The sequence below is a fragment of the Ambystoma mexicanum genome, chromosome 4p (genome assembly GCF_040938575.1).
Source record: "Ambystoma mexicanum isolate Mex_15411 chromosome 4p, UKY_AmexF1_1, whole genome shotgun sequence".
NCBI classification, from domain to species: Eukaryota; Metazoa; Chordata; class Amphibia; order Caudata; family Ambystomatidae; genus Ambystoma; species Ambystoma mexicanum.
This window is the reverse complement of record NC_090927.1, coordinates 1063047488-1063073047: the sequence shown is the minus strand read 5'-3', so window position 1 is coordinate 1063073047 and position 25560 is coordinate 1063047488. Positions and strand designations below refer to the sequence as shown.

Sequence of the window (25560 nt, the reverse complement as noted above, 5' to 3'; positions counted from 1 at the left end):
TATTCCAAGATTATAAAGGCAAAAATTGGACTTGCATTTGTAACCACCAGCGCACCTCAGGGAAAACCGGTCAAGCGCTTCGGTAGCCAGCGCTCAGGAAGATACATTGCTTTTGTCCTCCCCTTTCTAGTACTGCATATGCGTCCACACAAGGAACCATGTTCATCAGGGAGGGTTTGGGTATATAGAATGGTAGGACATTCCTTTCTAGGTGGCTTTGAACAGGAAAATGTAAAATAACAAGTTTATTTGCAATATTGTGCAGGTGTTTATGGTTGTTGAAATCTTGCGAAGATCACACAAGCCTGACATTACTGGATTTCAATGGGGGTGTCTTTTTTTCACATGAATATGGAGCCCACAATGCCCAGGGCCTAAACCTATAAGCATGCCTCATGTAGATTTTTCAGCCAATTGTCTGCCTTGAAAATGGACTAGACATGTTCTTTGTTTGCACCCCACCGTGTGATATGGTAGTAAAATCCACACATTTGAAGCACTGTTTTCATCAGGAGGAGCGAAGCAAGAAAGGATGGTAAGTCATGTGCTATTGCAAACAGATTTTAAAGGTTTAGAAGTGGGAAATGTTAAGAAAACTGTTGTTTTTGCATAATTTTGCAGTTTGTAGTGCATTCTGGTCAGTGATTCCTTGCAGAACACATGCAAGTCCAATATCATATATAAAACAGGCGTCTTTTTAAAACTAGACGAAAAGAAGGACCAAAATGCAACTTTGCGCTTGCAGTGTTTGTCAAGGAGTTCTTCTCCTATGTTTTATTTGACGGTAATGTGACGGCCCATTCAATAAATACAAGTAGTTCTGCATCAGTGTCTGATTAGTCCTTGTGACAGGTTACAATTATAATCATAGAGGTAGTAGTGCAATGGCGAAGAAACGGAACAGCCAACACGTGTTTTGACCTACGGGTCTTTATCAAGGCTGTGGCAGTTAGTGTGATGGTATTTTACAAGAGTGGCAAAATAAATTCACATTGATTGATTCATGAGCATGGTTTGAGTGTTAATACATACATTATTTAGTGTCCATCATCATTCAAAATGGTGATAGATAAATGCTATTGGACTCCATGATTCATGGGCATATATACATACATATAAATAACATTGGTTGAGGCCAATTGGCGTAATAGTAGAGAAAGCGGAAGGAGGGAGGAAAGCAAGAAGAAAAAACAGGATTAGCAAACAGTGTTTTAGGTTTCTGTAGTTATGTTACTTGTGAACAGGTGGTTGTGTCATGTGGTGCCTGGTATACAATGGTGCAATAGTGGTCCACGTATGTGTGAGCATATATGTGGCATTTCTCGGAGGAAGTCCTAATGATATGGGAGGGTGACTCTGAACAACTGTCCAGCTTTGTTGAATACCTGAACACAAACAACTTTGGGATACAACTATACTGCACCACAAATTGACTTTCTAAACATTAGAATCAAAGTGACTACGCATGCACTTGCAACCTAGACCTACAGAAAACCGACGGAGGTTAACTCTGTCCTCCATGCCAGCAGTTGTCACAGTAAGACGGTTGTCAACAATATCCCGAAACGAGAGTGCATCAGGTCTAGGTGCAGCTGCTCAGAAACAACTGCCTTAAAAAAAAATGTAACCTACTGAAAGACAGATTCCAGTCCCGATGTTATGCTAGCAGTAGTATTGTACGAGCAGAAAAACAAGCATCCCAGATACCAAGAAGCACATTATTGACACTAAAAAACAGGGCTCCTAACAGGATTATCACACAATAAGATTCACAATGCAATATAGCAATGACAGTCATCTGATACATTGAACACTCAGAAAACTTTGGCCCATTCTATCACTGGACCCCGATATTAGCAAATAGATCATCCCCCAGCCAAGTATTTCGCATCGCAAAGCACCGGCACTCAAAAAACCTCTATGCCCATCCTTTCTGCCTGACAACACAAAACCCAGCACCAACTGGCTAACATCCAGCCAAGCAGCAGGCTTCTGCAAGTGTGGGACATGCAGCATGTGCACACATGCTCTAACACAGACATTGGAATTTTAAAACATAGGCACCCACCATATTCGAGAATTAATCCATTGCCGATCAAAATCTGTGATTTATTACATAATATGTGTTTGCAGGCAAAAGTATAGAGGAAGCACCATAAGGGACCTCAGAACATGGATACACGAACACCTCAGTATGCTGAACTCACAGGTATCAAAACACCCAATCTCCAGACAATGGCAAGAATCACACCAAAACGATCAGAAAGATGATATCAGATATGCAGGACTCAAAACAGTATCATGTGGGATTAGAGGCGAGGACCGAGAGCTACAACTTCGCCAGGATGAAGCATGCATGATTTGTAGATATCGAACTGTTGGTCATGGCCTCAATACTGACCACAAATTCAGTGTTTTCTTATGAACTATCCTATTTGTAGAGTGTAAATGTCATTCAGTCAGTCCTCCAGATGTGCATACCAGGCCTTTTTATGCATGAAAATCTTGTAAATACGACAGCTTTATTATTTTCCTTTGTACATTTACACACAAGTTTAGAGGAGAGGGCAGTGCAAAGGTCAGTTTAATTGACAGAAAGCAGAAGGCTTCTTTTGATTTTTATCTGCATGGATGTAATTGCAAGCCATGGATAAATGCCTCAGGAAAAGAATGTATTTCCCTGAAGCCTTTCAAAAAAAGAAACTGCACACTGTGATGAAAGGAATGGTTTATTTCCATTCAGCTTCTGCCGTGTTGCTGCTCATGGAGCAAATAGAAGCACTGTGCATATTTATTTTCCTAGCATTTTAGGAAACATTCTTTAAAGACTTTCATAAAATCATGACAAAGTTCATATGGAATTACAAGAAACCTAGAATTGCTCTGAGGATCTTAATGGTGTTAATACATAAAGGGGGCTAGCTCTCCTGAATTTCCGCAATAATAAATGGCGGCACAAATGCGGGTCATTAAAGAATGGTTTACGGGGAATTACAGTAAAATCTGACATTGGATGGACAGGGCTGTGGTGAGGACATCTTTAAAGGAGGCCCTATGGATCAGGAGATCTGACAGACCAGCAAACATGCATCTTAGTACTATTACTAAGGTAGCCTAAGATCAATGGATGTATTAATACAACAAACAGGGATAGCATCATTCCCTTTGCCATTCACCCCTTTGTTTCGGAACCCGCAATTTTAGTCAGTACTAGATGGGAAGTGGCTGGATGCACTAAACTGAGAGATATGTTTGAAGGACATGACATTAAAGTCTTTGAACAGTGCAAACCCCAGTTTGGAGTAAAGGAGGTAGAGAGAGAGAGATTACAATACCTACAATTACATCATTGGCTGGCTCACCCGACTCAATGAACAGCAGAAATTAGACACCTAACACTATTTGAAAAATTACCAAGAACTCAGGGGAAAGAAATCTAATCTCAGCGCTGTACATTATATTTGTGGATTTTTCATATATGCCCAAATTGGGCATATATGAAAAATTGGGAGAAAACGTTAGGTCACACTATAGCAGAAACGTATTGGGCAGGACTGAGGGAATATAATCAAATTGACAAAAGTGATTAAAATCAGAGAGATGTGGATTAAAGTGGTAGGTCAGTTGCCCTATACCCTAGTAAAGTTGCATGGCATTTGCCCTACAATATCGCAGGAGTTTTGGAAGGGGTGTGGGGAAATAAAAGACTGGGCACATGTGTGGTGGACATGTAAGGGCATAAAGGACTTCTGGTTCACAGTAAATAAGAGAATGGAGGACATATTTGGGTCCCATATTAAAAGGAGTATCACAGAATGTGTACTTGGGATGTGGGAAGACAGAGAAAATGGCAAAGCCCCAACACAAAGCATACGCAATCACGCAATCTTCAATTTAGCTGCACTCTTAGTAGTGGTGGTTCACAGATGGAAGCATACGGAACCACTGGTGGAGCAAAATTGGATTCTGAAACTGTTAAACTTAGTCGCCTTGGAAAGGTTTACCTATACGAATCAAGGGGACTATTCCCAATTCAGTGCAGATTGGCAGACTATGTGTTAACTACATTATCAGTGAGCAGTGTGTAGTAACAGGGGAAAGGACATTCCGTCAGAAAAGGTTTGGGGCAGTAGAAGGCGGGAGGGATGGGGTAAGGGTAAAGGGGATGTTGTTGAAAAAGTTAAAATCTTAATAAAAATAATGTAAAGATTTGTGGTACCCCATCACATTCCTCACGGCTACCTTTGTTCTTTCAATTATAGCCTCCACCTCGCACTTTCACTCTTTGCTTCCTACTTCCCCCTCTTAATTGGCAACCTTCCTATATTGCACCCTTTACCTGCTCCCACCTTCATACACTAATTAATCTTCTCCCTTTCCTCCGGGATAACCCCCAATTGCTTTAGGGCTCTGACTGTCCTACCAATCCCCAAGGAGTCCTCAGTGGACAACTATCCCGCCAACTGTAGGCCTGCATGTCTTTTTCCAGAATTCTCAAAGAGATTATCTTCAAATAATTTCCACCTGCCTGGAAAGTGATGACCTTGCAGCATTATGAAATCTGATTTCCTCAGCTGTCAGTCAAAAAAAAAAAGAAAATCACTCTCAGGCACGTTTTAAACTTTGACACCTGAACACAATATCAAACACCATAAGAAACTATCCTCTATCCTAATCCTATTAGAGTAGTCAGCCACCATTGAAACAGTCGATCACTCCTCTCTCCTTCATGCAATCCTCGAACTTGAAATCCACCACCACACTCCAGAACTGACGGCCTCCTACCTATGCCAACAGTTTCTCTCCATTTAATGGGACTCTGCGACAACTATCTCTCTTCCTCCCAGTTGGCATCCTCCAAGGCTCTGTCCTTAGCCAGTTACTCTCCACCCAATACACCAACTGATCTGCTCCTTTGGGTTCACTTACTATTAGCAGATTAAACAAATCATCATCTTCCCAATTTCACTCCTGGTCTTTTGTCACGCATTTATACCTCTCTCTGCGATTTGTCACGGAATGGCGCTTTGCTGTCTTATGCTTAGCACCTCTAAAACCTAGGTGTTATACCTTCTGACATCCAATGTTCCCCTTCTTTCTGCTCTCATCTCTTTTTCTTGTGATTTATTCTCCCTCTGTCAAAAGGAACACAACCTTGGGGTTCTTTTTGACAATGTCCTCAACCACCATTACTTTATCACTGCCAACTCCATTGAAGCCATTATAAAAAAGAAAAAACCTTATAACAAAATCTGCCCCTCCTCACTTCCAATTCCTTGGCTGTTGGTTACAATAAGTCTCCTCATGCGCCTCTCTCTCTACTAACTTTCATCCCTCTACAAAGTCACAAACGTTGCCATCTTTGTCTCTATAATTTCCCCCGCTCCCCTCCAAACACAGCGCCTATGCCGGCCGGCTTTCCTGGAGGAATCAATCACTCTTCAAATTTCTAATGCTTGTTTTCACATTTATTCATGGCCCATCTGCCCCCTACCTATCTGACACAATCTCCCGCTACTCTCCTCCTCACACCCTACACTCCACTAGCCCCCATTAGCAGTCGACTCTTTGCATCATCTCACTTTCGCTGCTTCTCCCTCCTTGCACCACTCCACTGGAAAGCCCTAACTCCACATGTTAAAAACTGCCCTGCAATTCACTCTTAAATCTTCACTGAAACTTCACCTCCTTGGCCTAGAAGCTCCACTCATTACTTACTTTGACATTTCTCCCCTCCCAGATGATCCAGTACACAAATAATCTGTAAATACCACACTGCACGTATTAATTACCGAAGCAATGCTGTTTTATCTGTGTTTGTCTTGCTCTGGTTTCAATAACATGTACTCCTCATCACCCATTGGTCAAATGCTCTCTCCCTGTCCCTCTTGTGGGCAACAGATCCAAGATTGCCCTCATAAGGATTTACAAATAAGCAATAACAGTTATCTGCAAAAACATTCTAACCATAACAAGCACAAATACAAATCTGCTATGCTAGCCATGGATACATAATATACAACAAACAGGCATTCAACTAAAAGTAACCTTAAAATGCCATTGATGTTCACTGTAAAGTCTTTGGCTATGTGGAAGAACAACTTGATCCCTATATGCTGTCTTGGAAGGTGTTGCTTCAGAAATTCTGCAGGAATCATCCGGAAAGAGCATTTGGGTTTACTTTGGTCTCCTGAATTTAATTAGATTGTTGTAGCTAAATATATGTAAATTTGAACAAGGTGGACATTGGATAATAGAAGTCTACATTCTTCACACAAATTCAAAGTAGTTGCATTGACAGTCATTAAACTGTGGAGGTAAGCTTTCAGAATCCTACAAAAAGCAAATCAAAATATTGACATAACTTAACATGAAATCAGAGGGAAAAGCTTCATGATTTGAGTACTGACAGGGCCTTCAAGTGATCATGAAAAAGTGTGACTATATTCGAGAAACCCAAGTGAAGCTCAGGATAGTCACTTGTACAGGCACTAAGCGAACAGCGCCATTAAATACTAAAGAAATCTGAATTATCCATTGCCTGGTGTAATAAGAGAAAGAATCCCCGTTACACGTCTATGACAGTGTTATGTGAATTTATGAGATCATGAACATAAAGAAGAGAAAGAATTGTCTGCGTGGTCAAGACATTTGTGATGGTATTATGCAATCTAGAAGCATCCTTTAAGGAAACCACTTGAGCTGTAGTCCTAGGGGCTGGTTGATGCTCAGTGAGTAGTTGTACATTGGTTTTAATCCGTTTCCGTTTCCGTTTTTGGCCTGTTTCATGTGCTCCTGTGGGGAGGTTTGTGGGTTATTTTGTTATCATTTTTCGACTAGTTTGTGCTATTCTGGTGGGTATATCTTATGCTTTATGTGGCCTCCCACTTAGGGTCCAGTCCCTGGGGTGTAGTCCTATGTTTCTGGCTTTCTTCCTGTACCCGCCCAACCCACTTGCAATTGGTTGGAACAATCGGATGTCTGCCTCTTTTCCTGGCAGCCATTTCCACTTGCATTCCAGACCTTTTTTCACTTTTCTGTCGCACCTGTGACCTATCCTCTGCCCACTCCCTCCCCCTGCTCCGTGATTGACTGTTTCCCTCCAGAAGGTAGGTCCTTAACCACACCCTCTAGGGCAGCCCACTGCCCGTGCGTCTAAGGGCCCCAAGGCAAAGGGTAGCTCCCAAAGAAGCGGCTCCAGACCATGTTGGCCTGTGCTAGCTTGGGGAGCCTGCAGCCGTCAACCAGCATCGATTGACCTGAGTGACTTCTATTATGTCAATCGTCATGTCAAGATTGGACTATGCATACTCCATGTAGCTGGGTGACCCGGCATATCAAATCAACAAACTCCAAAGACTCAAACACAGCTGCTAAACTCCTCCTTGCACTGGGATGAAGCAACCACATCGCGCCTGCTCTCTGCACCCTCCACTGGCTACCTACTGGACGAAGGGCCACCTTCAAAATCGTTTGCATTACCCACTGAACAGTGCACAAGGGCAGCCCATAGTATGGTAATGTTTATTTGTAAAGCGCCTATACACAAGTCAAGTGTTTCAAGGTGCTCAAGGAGGGAGGGAACAGGGGTGAAAACAGTCACTCAGAGCCCTTGAGTTTCTGAACGATAACCAATTTGCCCAGGAAGATTAAGTGCATGTGATGCAGTTAACAGTGTAGATAACAACAAATAGGTTTGACAACGATTCTTCAGTTTTTCTAAGAGCATAGAGGTGCCACCATGCAGGAGAGGAGACAGGGAGGAAAGATAGAAGATCTTCAAGGCATGGTACGTTTAAATCGTGCAAGTACACAGACGGTACAGGAGAGAGGAGGGGAAGGAGGACAAGTGCAGGGGGGGAATTCAGATGCCCCAGTTAGTCAGAAACTGGGTAAGCACTGAAAGAGGCCATCCACAATGGGTAATTGACTGAGTGCAGTAGCAATGAGGCAAGTGCAGACCCTGAGGCAAGTGCTAGATGACTGGCGAGGTTGCGGAGGGCCAGTGAAACTCTGAGGAGGCCAGACGGCATGCTGTGTGGAAAAGGCAGGAGAGAGGGATAAAACGGAGGGAGAGGTTAGCAGGGTAGAGGGAGGGAGAAGGAAGAGGAATGTCTTAAGGAGTTTCTGGAACTTAAGGAGATCAGTCTCAAGACAGAGGGCGGCAGGTAGGCTATTCCAGAGGGAGGCCCCTGCTGAGGATAGAAATCTCCCTCCAAATCTCTGCTTAGAGAACCGGCTCACTCGCAGAAGGTTGGAGATAGATGAGCGGAGGGCTTGGTAGGGACAGTATTTAGGAAGACATCAGTGAAGATAGGTGGGTCACAGGCCCCAGAAAGCCTTGTGGACAATGCAGAGGGTCTTGAACTTTATCCTTGCAGCCACGGGAAGCCAGTGGAGGGATTTCAGCGTCGGAGGCATGCGATCCCTAGGCTTGAAGCCAGATAAGTCTTGCGGTTCTGTTCTGGATGAGTTGCAGAGGGTGCAGAGCAGAGGCAGGAAGGTTGAGAAAGACTGTTGCAGTAGTTAAGCATTGAAAGAACCAGGGCTCTGGAGACAGTGAACCTCTGGGGGAAGGTCAGAAAAGGAAGAGTACCTCTGAGGAGGTGCAGCTCGTAGGGACTTTTTAGAGATGTCCGAAATATGTGTGGAGAAGGAGAGAATGGAGTTGAAGATGACCCCAAGGTTTTTTGCCTCGCATGTGGGTGCAGGCGCATGGCCAAGTGAGGCCAGCCAGAGTGAGTGGGAAAGCAGGAGGAGTCCCAATGCGAACAATCTCAGTCTTACTGGCATTGAGGCAGAGGTTGTTTGCAGCACACCATAACTCAATTGCGGACAGACAGTACGATATGAGCGAGGTAGAGGAGATGGCTGAGGGTAGCATGAAGGAGAGTTGTGCGTCAATCGCATAACACTGTAAATTTGAGGTGAAACTGGCAATCTCACGTGCCAGGGCAGCCTTGTAGACATTGAAGAACCAGGGGGAAAGGTTAGAGCCCTGGGGGACACCGCAGGTTGAAAGAGTGATAGTGGAAAGAAAGGGCCCAAGTTCCAGCTGGGATGGGCGGTCGGACAGGAAGGAGGTTAACAAAGCCAGAGCCTGACCAGTGATTCCCAGGGTGTCACGGAGACGTGCCATCAGGATGTTGTGGTTTACCGTGTCTAATATCTTAGTACATGAACATGCATTTAGTTAACACCTTTATATGTAATTGTGGGACAGTGATGTAATAGAAGAGGGAATATAGAATGTGGAACCCAGGAGAAAGAATGCTGATCTGAGCCAACTGAGAGAGGAACTGTGAGCTGTGGTGGAGCCGGTGGGTTTATCTATGGATCTTAAATAAACCAATGTATCTACAATACTGTGTGAGCCAATACTTCAGTGGCGACGAGGATGGGATGTTATTTGGCTTAGAACAGCAAACCCACTGAGTAGCTGTTCATTCACACTGGATTTGCCACTACCTGCAAGCCAGGTAACATTGGTCACCAATTGGAATAAACTGAACGCCAGGAAAACCACAATTGAACAGATCGTGAAGTCAAAAGACTGAAGATCAGAAACTATCACACTACCTGTGTGAAGGATCAATTACAGAACATAATTCATGAAGGCCAGGAGACTGCAATCACAAGAGCCACTTTTTAAAAAAAAAAGGCCAAGGAAGTTTACTTGGATATAGAACGGTCTTCAATAGACCAACGCTTGCTCAGCAGTACAATCCGGTGAGAATTTTATCTATATTCAAAGTGGGATAATAGAACTAATTTGGAAAATGAGCGAATGTATGATTGTAATTTAACACTTGCATATACAATATAATAATATTTGAGCAATGTGTTTCTAGTTGTTTTTAAAGGTGATTGGGCTTCCAAATTGTACGGAGCAATTAATAAGGAAATAAAGACATTATTGCTGAACAAAGGAACATTCAACCTTGAGCAACGTGTTGCTAGTTGTTTTTAAAGGCAATTGGACTTCCAAATTGTACGGAGTAATAAAGAAACAAAAACACTATTGCAACAATTGTTACACTTCCATCACCATCATTATCAATTATATCATTACAGTCAGCCACATAACAAAATTACAAGAAAGAGAAAAATCAAATATATTGAGAACATCACATCTGTTCCACTAATAGAGGCAACATTTCATTGCAAGAATATAAAGGATCAAGAAGGACCACGCATCTCACATAACAAACAAATATACTATATACAGATTTTTCGCAAACCTCATTTAAACAATTGTTATCAGCAACTTCTGCCAGTCATGCAAGGCATACCGCCTCCCAATTACTTTTTAGACACCAAAGGTGAACCTCCTGTGCCATGGAAACGGTGGAAGAAACGTTTTGATCATTATGTGTTAGCAGCGCAAGGTCTCAATTTCTCCAGTGAGAGGAAGAAATGTCTACTTATTCATTGTTTGGGAAACTATGGTCAGGAACAGTTTGCGAACCTGCCTGCACTATCTGATCAGGAGTCTGTGGGGTTGATGGACTATGACAAGCGTATAAAAATGCTTGATCTACATTATGAAAAGTCCATTAGGGTCATTCTTGAAAGATACTATTTCGGGAAGCGAAAACAAGAAAATGGAGAAACAATTCATCACTGCACTATGCGGTTTAGCCACTGCATGCAATTTTAGATCAAATTTGGAAGAGGGCCTCCGTGATCAGTTTATGTTGGAATTTAAGGACAGTAAAGTAAGAGATGCCTTATGGGCCAAAGGCAATCCTTCATTGGATGAAGTTCTCAGGATTGCAAAGGAATTGGAACATACAAACAAATGTGTAAAGGAACTGGAAAATAAGAGAAGAAACTGATAAACTAAATATGACTAATGTTCCAGAAGTACAGTAAAACTACTAGAAAGAAACAAGAAAGATCAAGCATATGAAAGAAAAAAAGGGCCAAAATTCAAGGAAAGAAGAGATGAAAAAAGGGATGGGAACGATCATAAGAGGAAATGTTTTAGATGTGGTAGCATATATCATATTGCTAGCAGTGATAAGTGTCCATCGTTAAAAGAAATGTGCAAAAGGTGTAATAGGAAAGGACACTTTACGAATTGTTGCAAAACCAAAGCAGAAAACATTGAATCTGTTGATGAATTGTGTGATGATTTTGAAGAATGTACCTTTATGATTGAGAATTCAGACATCAATATAGTGGAAGATTGTGATGCGTATTTAGAAAAACCTATGGCTGACATACAGCTTTGCAATTCAGTTGTTTAGATGGTCATTGACTCTGGTGCCAAGTATACATTGTTCCCAAGAATAATATTTGCTAGACATTTCAAAGATAGTATTGCATTAACAGATATTGATGTGAAGCCGGTTGCCTATGGGGGGTAAACGAATTGAATCAGAAGGCTGGTTTTAGTCGACCATGAAATTTAAAGACAGAACAGCAAAGGGAAAAGTATACGTGTCAAAAAGGGGTCTTCATCCTTTGTTGAGCTGGTCTCATTAGAGGAGATTAAAAATAAGACTAGACCCCAGTGCAGATGAAATGGTGTATGCTATACATCAAGAGGTACAATTTGAACATCATCCAGTTTTCAGGGAAGAACTGTGAAGTTTAAGAAACTTTAGACATGAAATAAGAATGAAATGCAATGCTGTTCATGTTGTATATAAAGTAAGACCAGTGCCAATGGCTACCAGGAGTGCTGTAAAAGAGGAATTGGAAAAGATGGTCGAGCAAGGTGTTATTGAGAGAGTTGAATCTTCTGAATGGGTGTTGCCTCTGGTTGTAGTCCATAAACCTAATGGGAAACTTAGGCTTTGTATTGATCTTAGGTCAGTAAATAAATGAATAGTTCCTGATAGACATCCTTTGCCAAATATAGCCGAGATGTTGGGTTCAATTAGGGATCCAAAGGTCATGAGCACGCTTGACCTCAAGTCTGCCTATCATCAAACTGTGTTCCACCCTAAGTCTAAGAATGTAACAGCTTTTATTACAAGTGAAGGTTTGTTTCAATGTAGGAGAATGCCCATTGGGTTAATCTCTGCAGCTGCAGTGTTTCAACGTATAATGTAAAATTTATTATGGAAGGTGTCCTATGCTTTAAGGATGATGTTTTAGTTTATGGGAAAGAAAAAAAGGAACATGATGATAGATTGTACAAAGGGTTAAATATTTTTCGAGAAGCTGGTCTTACGCTCAGTAAGGAGAAATGCAAATTCAACAGATCGCAGATACAGTATTTGGGACATGACATTTCTGAAACAGGCATAAAGACCAAACAAGATTTTGGTAAATACTATCGTAGGTTTTCCCAGTCCAGACACAAAAGATAAAGTCATATCATTTTTACGAATGGCAGAATATTATGCCAAATTTATTCCAGACTTAGCTAGAGAGTTTCAATATGAGGAAGTTAGCAAAAAAGAACGTAAAGTTTCTATCGGATGAAGAATGTGAGTGGGAATTCAAAAAGATCAAGAAGGATCTCAATGCTGCACCCACTTTGAAGTCTTTCAATCCCAATAATGGTAGCATTCTCACCACTGATGCGAGCAATCAAGGTTTAGGTGCAGTATTATCACAGGTTGAAGGGGGAAGTGAACATCCCATTTGTTTTGCTTCCAGAGTACTCAAACCAGCAGAATACAATTATTCTACAATAGAAAAGGAGTTACTAGCTATAAAATGGTCCATTGAAAAATTTAGATCCTTTTTGTGGGACACCAAATATGTGGTGCGGACAGATCACAAACTGCTATAAGAAATTTTAACCATCAAAGGTTAAAATTTGATGGTTAAAGTGTCGACCAGGATTAGGAAATGGGTCACAAATTTGCAGGAATACTATTGGGATGTTGAATATCTTCCAGGAGTCAAAAATAGGTGCGCAGATTGTTTATCTAGGTTAACAAATTATGTAGACTCCGATGAATGTGATAATGATGATGAATAAGTACTTAACGTGACTCAAGAAGTGGTATCTGAAGATGAGTGGGAAAAGGCAATGGAATCAGATGAAGTTTTATGCAAATTGAAAAAATGCATTTGTGAGGGAGTCAAGAGTAGTGCAGTCAGGAAAGGGTATTTACCGGAAGCGGTCAGACAAGTGTATGATGAATTTCATATGAATGACAAATTTGTAATGAGAGGTGACAAATTGTTTCCACCCACAAGTGTGAGATGTAAAACTTTGGAAATAGCAGACGAAGGGCATCAGGGTAGGACAAAAACGAAACAGTTGGTAAGACAAGACTATTGGTGGCCTGGCATGGACATTGAAATAGAAAGAGCAATCGGAGAGTGCTATGCATGTGATGATTCTGCAAAGGGATACACTACTAGGCAGGAGCCCATGACATTAATGTCTGTACCTACCATACCTTAGGAGAGGGTGGGTCTGGACATTGTGGGACCAGTAAGGAGCAACGGTAACTTGAAATATTGCATTGTTTTAATTGATATGCTTTCCAGGTGGGTGGAAGTGAAATGGGTAATAAATATCTGCTCCAGAGATATTATATTTTTAAATGACATATTCAAGAGGGAAGGGTATCCCACTACCATCATTACGGATAATGGGGTACAATTGATATCACAAGAAATGACAAATGTTTTAAAAGAAAATGGGGTTGAGCACAAAACTAGTTCCATTTATCATCAACAAACAAATGGAATTGTGGAAAGGTTCAATAAGGTCATCAAAAATAGTATTAGGTGTTCCTTAAAGGATAAAAAAGATTGGAAGAAAACAGTTGAAGACACTATAGATGTACACAGATTCACACCTCATACTACTACAGGGATATCCCCGTTTGAGATGCTTAGAGGTAGAAATCCCAATACAAGGATTCGTCACACCATGGTTGGGCAGAGTGTGCAAAAAGGAGCTTGATTTCAAGGAGATTGAAAGGAAGATTATGAATAAGCAATTAGCCAACAAGGAATGCTATGATGTGAGAAAAGCAGTGAGTTTGTGAAGTGAAGGTAGGTGATTTAGTGAGAATAAAGCTGCCTTCCATGGGTAATTTGGTGAACTGGACACCTGTGACAAAAGTTGTGGAAAGATTCCATGGAGCAGTGAAAGTTTCAGATGGAAGGGTCTGGAACGTAAACAAAGTGTGCAAGTGTTCAAAGGAAAAAAGGAGTGTGGGTAATGTTAGTAAAAGTTGTGTGGGAAATTCTAAAGAGGAAAGAGAGGAAAGTGGCAAAACAAGTTGTGGTGATGAACACAATACACACTCTAAACGGGTCAGCAGGAGACCTATGTGTTTGCAAGACTATGTGAAGTAGGAGTGTAATTAATGTTTGTATCAATACTGTTATTGTATGTAAACCTACATTGAAATAGAAGAGTGTAAAGTAATTTTATGTTGATTCTATGTTTTAGTGTTCATTAATTGAAGCGTTAAAAAAAAGAAGGTTGTGTAAGAAAGGGAGGTGTGTAATATCTTAGTACATGAACATGCATTTAGCTAACACCTTTATATGTAATTGTGGGACAGTGAAGTAATAGAAGAGGGAATATAGAATGTGGAACCCAGGATAAAGGATGCTGATCTGAGTGAACTGAGAGAAGAACTATGAGCTGTGGTGGAGCCAGTGGGTTTATCTATGGATCTTAAATAAACCAATGTATCTACAATACTGTGTGAGCCAATACTTCACTGTGTCAAAGGAAGAGGAGAGGTCAAGAAGAATGAGGACAGAGGAAGTGGTAGTGTCAAGATTTGAGAGCAGGTCTTCACGGGAGTTCAGTAGAGCAGTTTCGGTGCCTCTGGATGCTCTAAAGCCAGACTGATGGTCATGGAGGCAACAGGCAGACGCAGTGTGGAGGGTGAGCCGTGCGATAGCCAGCTTCTCCAGATGTTTGCCCAGGAAAGGGGGGATCAAGATGGGGCGGTAGTTTGCCGGAATGGAGGGGTCGGCAGAGGGTTTCTTAAGCAGAGGGTGCACAAGGGACTGCTTAAGAGAAGTTGAGACAACTCCAGTGGCAAAAGAGAGATTGCCGAGATCAGCCAAGGCCGGCCCAAGAGAGTCAATGTTGTCCTTAATGGTTTTGGAGGGGTAGGGGTCCACCTGTTTGAACGAGGTCTTCATAGATCGTACTTGTCTGGAAACCTCATCAGGTGTGATGGGAGTGAGAAAGGAGAGGAGAAGTGGTGGAGGGCCCATCATACCTCCAAGTGAAGACTGTGCGCTACCGCCCAACACGCAGCATAGGTCAAGCACGGCCCTCCTACTCATGATCCCAGCCTCCACTTCTGCCAGACTTGGACGGTCAGCCTACTCTACCCTTGCACCAACTCTATAGAATTCGCTACCCCCTCATATTCGGCACAACCAGGACTACATGGCCTTCTATAAAGCGGTAAAAACATGGCTTTTCCCAAATCCATGAAAAGATCCGCCCATGGCGCTATATATATATATATATATATATGTACACCCATCCCCTTATGGCCATTGTCCTGTGAGAGCAAAACATTGTCTTAGAATACCACAATAATCACCCAACAACCTAACCCAAAATCCCTACAGCAACCCTGAAAATGGGCACTCCAAGTACAACAGAGCCTCTCGAAAAGAGATGCCTGTGGCCATATACTCATCCCCTTATGGCAGCAGTATTCAAACTGTGGGGGGCCGCGAGAGCCCAGCATGAAATGTAAAAAAAAAAAAACTTTTTTTTTGATTGGAAGAAATGGCCAGGGGCGGCTCACATGGTCGGGCTGAAGCATGACACTGTCTCAGGCACCAATGAAAAAGTGGCCCGCAGTTGTAAAAGGATATTCATTCCTTTAGTCACAGACTGTTTCAATAGTACCCAAGGGGGTGCTTGTGTTAAAATGTAAGTACATTGTGATATTTATAGAATATTTATTCAGCAACAATGGTCAAAATTACTAACTCCGTAGGGAAGTAACTCATCAAACTGGCCCACATTGGCCAAAAAGGTGGCCCATTTTGCCTGGCCCACACTAGCATGTATTATTTTCGGTACAGTCATTGCCTGTAGTATGCACATTATGTGAATATTTCTCCCTGCTGTCAACAAGCCAGCCACGAGATGCGGCTGCACGAGAGCTAGCCCCTGGAACGCAAAGAATGTACTCGTGACTGAGGAACGGAGCTAATTCGAATGAGAACAGACATCAGCTGCCAGTTGATGGGGCTCCACCCTATGATAGGACATGATATTTTATTTGTATCGCGCTCGTACACAGGTGGTTCAGAGCGCGACCAGGCAAGGGGAAGGGGAACAGGCCAGTAGGCCAGTCCGAGCCTGGTGGCTCATCCATAATGGCGAGGGGGTGCCCACCCAGTGGCCCCCTCACCCATTATGGAGGAGCTAAGGAGCCAGCCCAGTGAAACAATTAACACTCCCTCAGCTGCTTTTTCCAGCTGAAGGAGTCCTGAGCTGGCTCATTCCCCAGCCGCACATGCTCACTGAGCAATGCAAGACTGGGGCGTTTTGATTCACCAGCATTGCACAGCTCATTGGAAATGCTGGCTGGGGCACTACACGTCTGTATGTGCGAGGGGGAGCTCCTGCGCGCCTCCTCGCACATATGGACAGAGCAGCCTGAAACAGGGCGTTTCAGCACCCACATGCAAGCCAATGCAGAACGTATGTTTATTGAATCATGTGTATGGATGCGTGAATGCTTGTGAGTGTATGGTGATGGATGCTCGTGTGAATGATAGAGTGACTGCTGTATAAATGTGTGTGTTAGTTTGTTTTGGTCCGTTGAGCTGATTTTGGCAAGTGGTGGATAGAGGGGGGAAGGAGGGTTGTACAACAAAGGCATTTTAAAAATGCCTAAATGCCTTTGTTTCACAATCCCCCTACCCACCTGCCAAAATCAGCTCTCCTTCTGAGGCGCTGTGGAGCCCAAGGGACAGGGATGGTATTTTTTTACTGGATTTCTATCATAGATGTCCTGTCAAAATACCATGCTTTCCCCCTTGGCACCCCAGCGCCTTGCATACACACATAACCATGTTGAGTGTGTTAGGCCTAGTGGGGCCCAGGGGACAGGGATGGTATGTTTTTGCTGGACATCTATCATAAATGTCCAGTAAAACATGCCATGCCTGCCCCCTGGGCCCACCCAGCAGCAATTACAAACTGTTTGGATATTCACCCATTTTTTTTAAAGAATGCTCTACAATGCAACATTTTAACCGATTATTTTATAAAAAATTCACGGGGGGAAACCCCCCGAACCGCCCTTCATTGGTTCGGACTCCCTCACTGCGCTCGGTCGCTATGCCATTTTTGGTGGAAATAGTTATGCCCCTCCACTTAAAAAATTCACCAGCCGCCACTGGCTCTCGGACTGTGTTGGGAACCGGATGGGGGAGTCCAGGGACTGTGGTGGGAGCAGGATGGGCGGGAACCATCGGATAGTGAAGTATGCAAAACACTTGTTAAGATGCAGTTCCAAGTACTTTACAAGACCCAGTGCCTGGCCTGCTTCTGCCTCCTCCAGTCTCTCACTTCACCTCCCTGCTCTCCATCCGTTCCAAACAGAACCCTCATCTCACTTTCAATCCAAACACTCCAGGCACGCAGATGCAGGCGGCAGGCTTTTTTATGTATTACATTTGTATTCATATTAAGATGACATCACGATGCTTGTCATAAAGCATATAGAATACTACATTATCCCCCCTTTCTTGAAATTAACTGAAAATGACATTGAGGAAAATAAAACAATACTCATGCATGCATGCAGAATGTAAAATGTATAACAAATAACGTAAAAAGACTTAAACCTATTGATCCATAACATAGTCTTTGGTTCACACCGGACACCACCGAACTCTGGTACCTTGAGCAATCCTTCTACCATCGGTACCATCAGACACCTCCGCTCGATGTACTTCACTACCACCAACATCATTACTCCTTTGTTCATTCACTCCAGCAGAATTCATATACATGTCATCTTCAAATAACCCAAATGCTCTTCTATTGTCTCTCCTTCTCATTTGTTCATTACTACTTCCTCTGGTCATCCAATTCCACTTACTAATTCTATCCATGTTTCAGACTGACCCACCTTTGACTGCCTTTCTGAACACTTGTATCACCTTAACTGGATCAGAGTATTTAGATTCACCTTTTCTCACCACACACCCTTTTTTGATCCTAACGAAATCGCCAGGACTATATTTTCAATCTGCTTACCTCCATCTGATTATTTTCATCAACTTTACTGCTTTCCCCATAATTTACCCAAACAGGATTTAGCAATGTGTTGGGTACCCTGCCCCTCATTTCAAATGGAGATTTACCTGTGTCGCTCCTGACGGAAACTCTGCTACTGCAAAACTTTTCTTTGAGTGTCTCCTCAATGGGCATGTTATTCCTTATCGCTTGTTCAATAGTCTCTACCAAAACTCTATTGCATCTCTTTACTAAACCATTTGTTTGGGGATTATAGTATGCTGAAAATCTCCAATCTATTCCCAACCGCTCAACAAACTCCTTCATTTCTCTACTTTTAAATTGTACTCCATTGTCACTTAGAATAACCTTAGGGTATCCTTCTCTCCTAAAGACCTGTAGTAGAAATCTTATTATCTCATTAGTGTCAACTTTGCTAGCTAACTTAACCTCCATCCACCCAGAATAGTAATCCACCAGAACAAACAGAAACATGTTGTCTTGCCTAATGTTTCTATATGGTCCCACAATGTCAAGTCCTATTCTATCCCACTGTGCTTCGACCTTAGCCATGTTGATTGGTTCTGATCTAAAACTTTTGCAACTTTTATTGCCATTTCGACACGGCCAACAGTCTCTAACAAATCTTTCAACAATCAAATCCATACCAGGCCACCAATACTTTGCTCTTACATTGTTCTTTCATCCCTGTAATGCGTCGGGGTGTCCTTGATGTGCCTGCCTGTTCAACCAAACCCAAACGCAATACTAGTGGGGGAATTAACTTGTCTCCTCTCAATAATAAATCATTTTCTACAGAAAATTCATCTCTGGTTTCCCAGAATTTTATGCATTCATCATCTAAAACCCTCTTATCAGGCCATCCTGAATTTGTAAAACCCATGACCTTGAGCAAAACTTGATCCTTATAGAGTTCACTTAACCACGCTTCTTTTGATGTCACTTCTAATATAGTCGCCACTACTTCTATCTCTTCAGTGGTATCTACATCGTGATCAACTAACGGCAACCTAGACAAAAAATCTGCTACTAGATTTTTTTTCCCCCGGAACATTCTTCACTACAAAATGATAATCTTGTATTCTAAGGCTCAATCTAGCCAATCTGGGACTAGCTCTACACATGCCACGAACTGTTAACACCTCCACCAGTGGCTTATGATCCGTTTGTACCACAAATTTGTTGCCCCATAGGTATTTTCTGAAGTCATTTATTGCCCAGACACACGCTAACAATTCTCTCTCAATAACTGAATATCTACTTTCGGTATCAGTAATTGCTCTGGATGCACGATTTATGACTTTTTCTTGACCATCATCAGTGACTTCGGATAACACTGATCGTAATCCACTCCCACTGGCATCTACCGTAAGTCTGGTCACTCTACCAAACACAAAACCTCCTAACTCTACAGCTCCACAAATCCCATCTTTGATACATTTAACTGCAACCTTGCATTCATCATCCCAATTAAATTTCACATCTTTCTTTAACAATCTCCTTAATGGTTTGGTGACACTAGCAACATTTTTTACGAATCTATTATAATATTCACATAAGCCAAGAAAAGATCTGAGTTGATCTTTTGTAGTGGGATCAGGAGAATCTTTGATTGCTTTCAAGGCCTCTTCTTTAGGCTTGTATCCTTTTCCATTCACAATGTGTCCTAAATATTCCACTTCTTCCACTTTGAATTTGCTACGTTCTATCTTCAAACCACTAATCTTCAATCTGGATAATACCTCATTCTATCTTTTGTCATGTTCTTCCGCACTTTTACCATACAAAATTTATCATCTGATATACTAGGACCCCAACTAATCCTTTTAGCACCTGTGTCATGACTCTTTGGAAAACTGCCGCTGCAGAGGCTAACCCAAATGGCATGCGTTTGTATCGATACAAGCCAAACGGCGTTACAAAAGCAGTAATGTTTCTGCAGTCTTCTGCGAGAGATATTTGGTGGTATGCATATGACAAATCTAAAGTTGTAAAAATGTCAGCTCCTTCAATACAATTGAACATTTCTGAAATTATTGGTAACGGAAACACGTCCACAACAATGTTCTTATTAACATCTCTCAAATCCACGCATATTCTTAGATTCCCATTCTTCTTTATGGCTACAACGATGGGGCTCACCCACTGTGATGATTCTATTTTCTCAATCACATCCTCTATTTCAAGTCGCCGTAGTTCTTGTTCTACTTTACTGGCTAGAGCAAAAGGTATTGGTCTTGCTTTAGTGCGAGTCACAGGAATTGCTCCCCGTTTCAGTCTTATTCTGTGAGCAAAATCTTTCAATACACCCAATTTGGTTTGAAATACATTGTCTGGAATTGACTCTGTTTTTCCCAATTGCTCAATACTGCTATTTACAATCATTACTTGTTCTTCCTCACACGGGTCTAATCTTATACGTAATGCTGCTTGAGCCCTCCAACCTATTATGTTTACTCCTTTCTCTGCCACGTAAACCTTTATCTGTGCTCGCCAATCTTTGAACTGGATGATACTGTAAAACCAGCCTTTAATCTGTATTTTTGAGCCTTCAAATCCATCTGGATTCCTTATGTCCGGTGTCTTCAAACTACATTTGAGACCCTCAGCAATACGTTTTTGCCATGTCTTCCTTGTAATAATGGTATACGGTGAACAACTATCCACTTTGACAACTAACTTCCAATTGTCCAAAATAACTTCAGATCTGGGACATTTAAATTCTCCTCCAGGCGGTTCATGAATTACAAAAACTCTTTCTTTGTCCAATTCATCCTCCTCTTGTATTGTAGATACCCTTTTCTTGCATCTACAGGTAACCGCAAAGTGTCCCTTCATCCCACAATTTCCACATTTTTTTCCAATAGCTGGGCAATTTCTGGAGTTTGCATAGTGGCCTAACCTGCCACAACTGAAACATCTATCTCCTTCTTTCATTTGTGAAAGATAGTTCTTTGAGTCATTCTTCGTCCAAAACTTCTTAAAGTTTCCTCTTGGTTCTTTGTGTTCTGATACCTTGGCTCTGTTATATCTACCTGAGACATATTCAAACCGCTCCTTCGTGCGTATTGCATTCACTAGCCCATGTTCTTCCGCTTCTTGTGAGATCTTGTTGTTGAGTTGTAGCATATTTTGGGTAGCTTCTTGCTTTTTACATTTTACTTTCCTTGAGCATAACTGGCTGTGTTCAATTCTCTTCGCAATTGCAATTGTTTCTGGCAATGATGGATTACCCACCATCCACAATCGGTCTTGTATCAAAGCATCACTCGTATGAATTATTTGGTCTCTTATGAGTTCATCTAATGTAATACCATGCCCAAAATGACATGTGCGAGCTAATTGTCTTAAAGCCGATACATATTCTTCTATGCTCTCCTGTTCCTTCTGAGCCTGCGTGTAAAAGTTGTATCTATCGCCACATTCGTTTCTGGTGTATAATATTTGTCTAATTGCCTCAAAGCTTTTTCATGGTCATCAATATCTCCAGCTTCATCTCCTGTCAGTTCCGGAAGTTCCCTATACTTCTTCTGGCCCTCTAGGCCCAAAGCGTGAAGTAATAATAGTTTTTTCTTTTGAGGCGTTAAACCCTCCTGATCGACTGTCTGAATGTAGTTAATCCAAAATTATTTCCATTCAGACCACACCACGACTGGCTGGCCTGAAGTCGGTAGAAAACTTGCAGGTGGCTGAATGCTGATGCCCTGCATGTTTCTCTAAATGTCACTTATTATGCAGTTCGCATTTCTAATATCTCCAATATGTTTGTATGTGCTTTGAGTATGACAGTTATTGAATCAAGGAAGTGACATTAAGAAAAGGAAAACATTTTTTTTTATTATACTGGGACGAGGAATAGGCGTGTAGTGCTGATCCTTGCCTAACTTCCTTGATTTTGACAAAATGGCATCACACCGTGTGACTTCTTTATGTCCTTTCCTCTAATGTTTGTTTCAATGATGCGTGCATCTTTTCAACTGACGTGTTGCTTTCTTGATGTTAATTTGTTCCTCCTTTTTACTTATCACTTTATGAGTAAAGTGCCTCCAAAGTACTTAATTGATCATTCCTCCAGTAATGTACGAGCTGAGAAAGAGAACAATGCGAGCAGTATAACTTTCCTCCGCTTATCAGTACGGATGAAAAGTAGGAAACGAACAGCTCTTTGTTGCGTCGCTTTATGCCTTCTTTTCTTGCCAGCACAGACAGAATATCAGTATCTGTCCAGAGCGCCAGCTCTCCCGAGTATTGTGATGAATTTCCTCCTCTTTGTCAGCACAGACAGACGTTACAGCCCATCCGGAGCATCAGCTCTCAATAGTGCGTGAATTCTCTGCACAGGGTCATCCTCGGCGCCATTTGAAGTATGCAAAACACTCGTTAAGATGCAGTTCCAAGTAAGATTTATTACTTTACAAGACCCAGTGCCTGTCCTGCTTCTGCCTCCTCCAGTCTCTCACTTCAACTCCCTGCTCTCCATCCATTCCAAACAGAACCCTCATCTCACTTTCAATCCAAACACTCCAGGCACGGAGATGCAGGCGGCAGGCTTTTTTATGTATTACATTTGCATTCATATTAAGATGACATCACAATGCTTGTCATAAAGCATATAACATACTACAGATAGTGGTGGGAGCAGGGTGGGGAGAAGCCAGGGTGTGTGATGGTGTGGGGGAGAGCCCAGGGACTGGGTAGGAGTGGGATGATGGAGCCCAGCCACTGTGATGGGAGCAGGTGGGGGATCCCCGGGACTATACTGGGAGTAGGGTGCAGTGACGGTGCGCAATAGATACTGTCCATTTGGCATTTTTTGGGGGGCCCGGCCTGCCCAAAATTTTCTCAGGGGGCCCAGGCTAAACATTTTTGAAGACCACTGGCCTAGTAGATTTACAATGTAAGGCAACTTCTTTGATTGGCATGCTCGTCAGAGTATCATGTACAAAACAATCCAGTGTGCTCGTGTATGGACATCACACATTTCGCAGCTATCTCTATAAAAAAAAAAGAACACCAACAAAGAGGGGTGGGGACGGGGGGTCCTGAACAATTTATTGTTTGCTCAGGAGGGCCTTGGCATAAAAAGTTTGAGGACCACTGCCTTATGGCCATTGTGAGAATCAGCACTAACCTGAAACAAAACATCACTGCAGAATATCCCAAGAAGCATCCAACAACCCACCTCAAAATCCCTGCAGGGACCCTGAAAATGGGCCCTCCAAGTCCAACCACAAAGCGGCTCGAAAAGGACTGCCCATCCAAAATAAATGATCATACCCTCACCGGACAGGAGACACCAACCGATAACCACAGACAGTCATTCATACCATTATGCTCACTCTCCTCTTTACATCAACAAACTATAGAATGCAGCTACACCCCTTGATCAATTCGGCCTAGCTGCACACATACCTATATCGCTCATAAAGCACCTCAACAGCCTGGTAGAATGCAGCGATACCCCATGGGGAAAAAAAAATGCCAAATCGGCCCAGCGGCACACATTCCCCTACACATGCATCACGGCAGCGAGAATGCAGGCTCGGAAACCACCCTCCTTGCTACACACATTACACTGATCTCTCACATCCACCGCACCACACTTCGCATTAGAATTCAGCCAACCCACAAAAACCACTCTGGCTGCTCACATACCAAGTGCACCCAAGCACAGTATGCTACACTACTCTTTCAACTGATACGGGCCACAGTCTCCAAGGGCGTTCAACCAACAGCGCTTTGAGATCATACCAATGGTACAAGCGCTATACAAATGCACTATAACAAAGAAATTACCAAGTAGCGGACATATGATACGCATGCAATTCACAGCATACTTTCTTCCAAAGGTCTGCTAATCAAAACGTTCTATTGTTGTGTAACACTTACATCTTTTTCTTGTGGATTAAGGACATCTTCAACAGCTACTATTTGATACTGCTTGTGCTTCAAACTTCCAGCGAATCTGCGAAGCATTTTAAGATGAGACCCGTTGATTTCCTGCTTTAACAATTTTCTCATGTCTTGAGACGGACATCCTGGATCAAATACTAGAAGACAATAAGCTCCATTTTTCTTCTCTTCTAGTCCAACAATTGTACGGCTGTGACCTCATCAAAAGAAAAGAAAAACACATTATTTTGTACATTTTATTCTAAGCTTTCACAACGAATTGTACTATATGGGTGACTATATGGATTGATATTGCGACTATTTGCATGCCACCTCCAATGTACCGAACTCAGTTGCTTTATCCACAAAGATTAAAATGAGACATTATGTAGTTGAAATTGAATGGAATACATTTTGTTGACTCTGACCAAAGGAAGCCCTAAGGTGCCTATTTTATTTGTATTTGTATTTTATTGAATTTATATAGCGTTTTAATCCAAAACGCTTTACAAGAGGAAGATACATCAAACATTAGGAACATCAAGCATTAGGTAACAAATTGAATCAAATTTAATCAAACCAGAAAAAAGTACAAGAAACAATTTACATGACAGATGATTATTGGTGAGAGAAGAAGGAATAAGGCATGAGAGGGAAAAAGAGGAATGAGTAGTGGTAAAAGCAGAAGAAAAGAGGAAGGAGGCAGTGAAAAAGAGAAGAATGGACGAGATAAGAATTAGAGATGCTGGAAGAAGGGTAGGAGGGAGTAGAGTGGAAGGGCTGCGGAGGTGAATGGAAGAGAAGATTTTAGAGAGGTACGGAAGATAGGGTAGGAGGGAATGGAGCGGATAGAGAGGGGGAGGCAGTTCCAATGGAAGGGAGCGAGCAATTGGAAGCGGGAAGAGGCGCAGGGGGGGAGGAGGAGGAGAGAGAAGGAAGAGATCAGCAGATCGGAGAGAACGAGAAGGAGTATGGAAAGTAAGGAGGGAGGATAGGTAGCGGGGGGCAAGACCATAGAGGGATTTGAAGACTAGGCAGAGGAAGTTGAATTTAAGCAGAGAGTGGAAAGGGAGCCAAGTGAGGTGAGAGATGGAGATAGAGTCAAGAGGTGAGAGGAGGCAGAGGGAGCGAATAGCAGAGTGGTAGACAGATTTGAGTGGGGAGAGATGAGAGGAGGGGAGACCAAAGAGAAGAGTAGAGCAGTAGAAAAGTCTAGAGAAGATGAGGGAGGAGATTAAGAGTTTAGTAGCATGAAAGGTTAGGAAGGGTCGAATTTTACGGATGTTGTAGAGGTGAAAACGTCAAGATATGGCAGTAAGAGAAATGTGGTGAGATAGAGAGAGGTGAGGGTCAATCTAAAGACCAAGGTTACGTGCGTGGGGGGAGAAGGAGACATGGGAGGGCGGAAAGATAATGAAAGGAGGAGGGAGAGTGTTGCCAGGGAACAATAGGACTTCAGTTTTATAGTTTTACAGTTTTATAGT

General features: G+C 42.3%; 1 protein-coding gene across 3 annotated transcripts in view; it reads right to left on the bottom strand.

Moving 5' to 3' along the window:
- Positions 1-25560, bottom strand: part of ZUP1 (zinc finger containing ubiquitin peptidase 1) — a 705973-nt gene that overhangs the window by 37975 nt on the left and 642438 nt on the right. For 2 of the 3 annotated variants that reach the window (XM_069606641.1, XM_069606639.1), the window contains exon 8: positions 24074-24294. In XM_069606641.1, the coding sequence (XP_069462742.1) occupies positions 24074-24294 (221 nt within the window). Of the gene's footprint in view, positions 1-24073; positions 24295-25560 lie in introns of those variants that run through there. The other variant, XM_069606640.1, reaches the window with a different exon arrangement.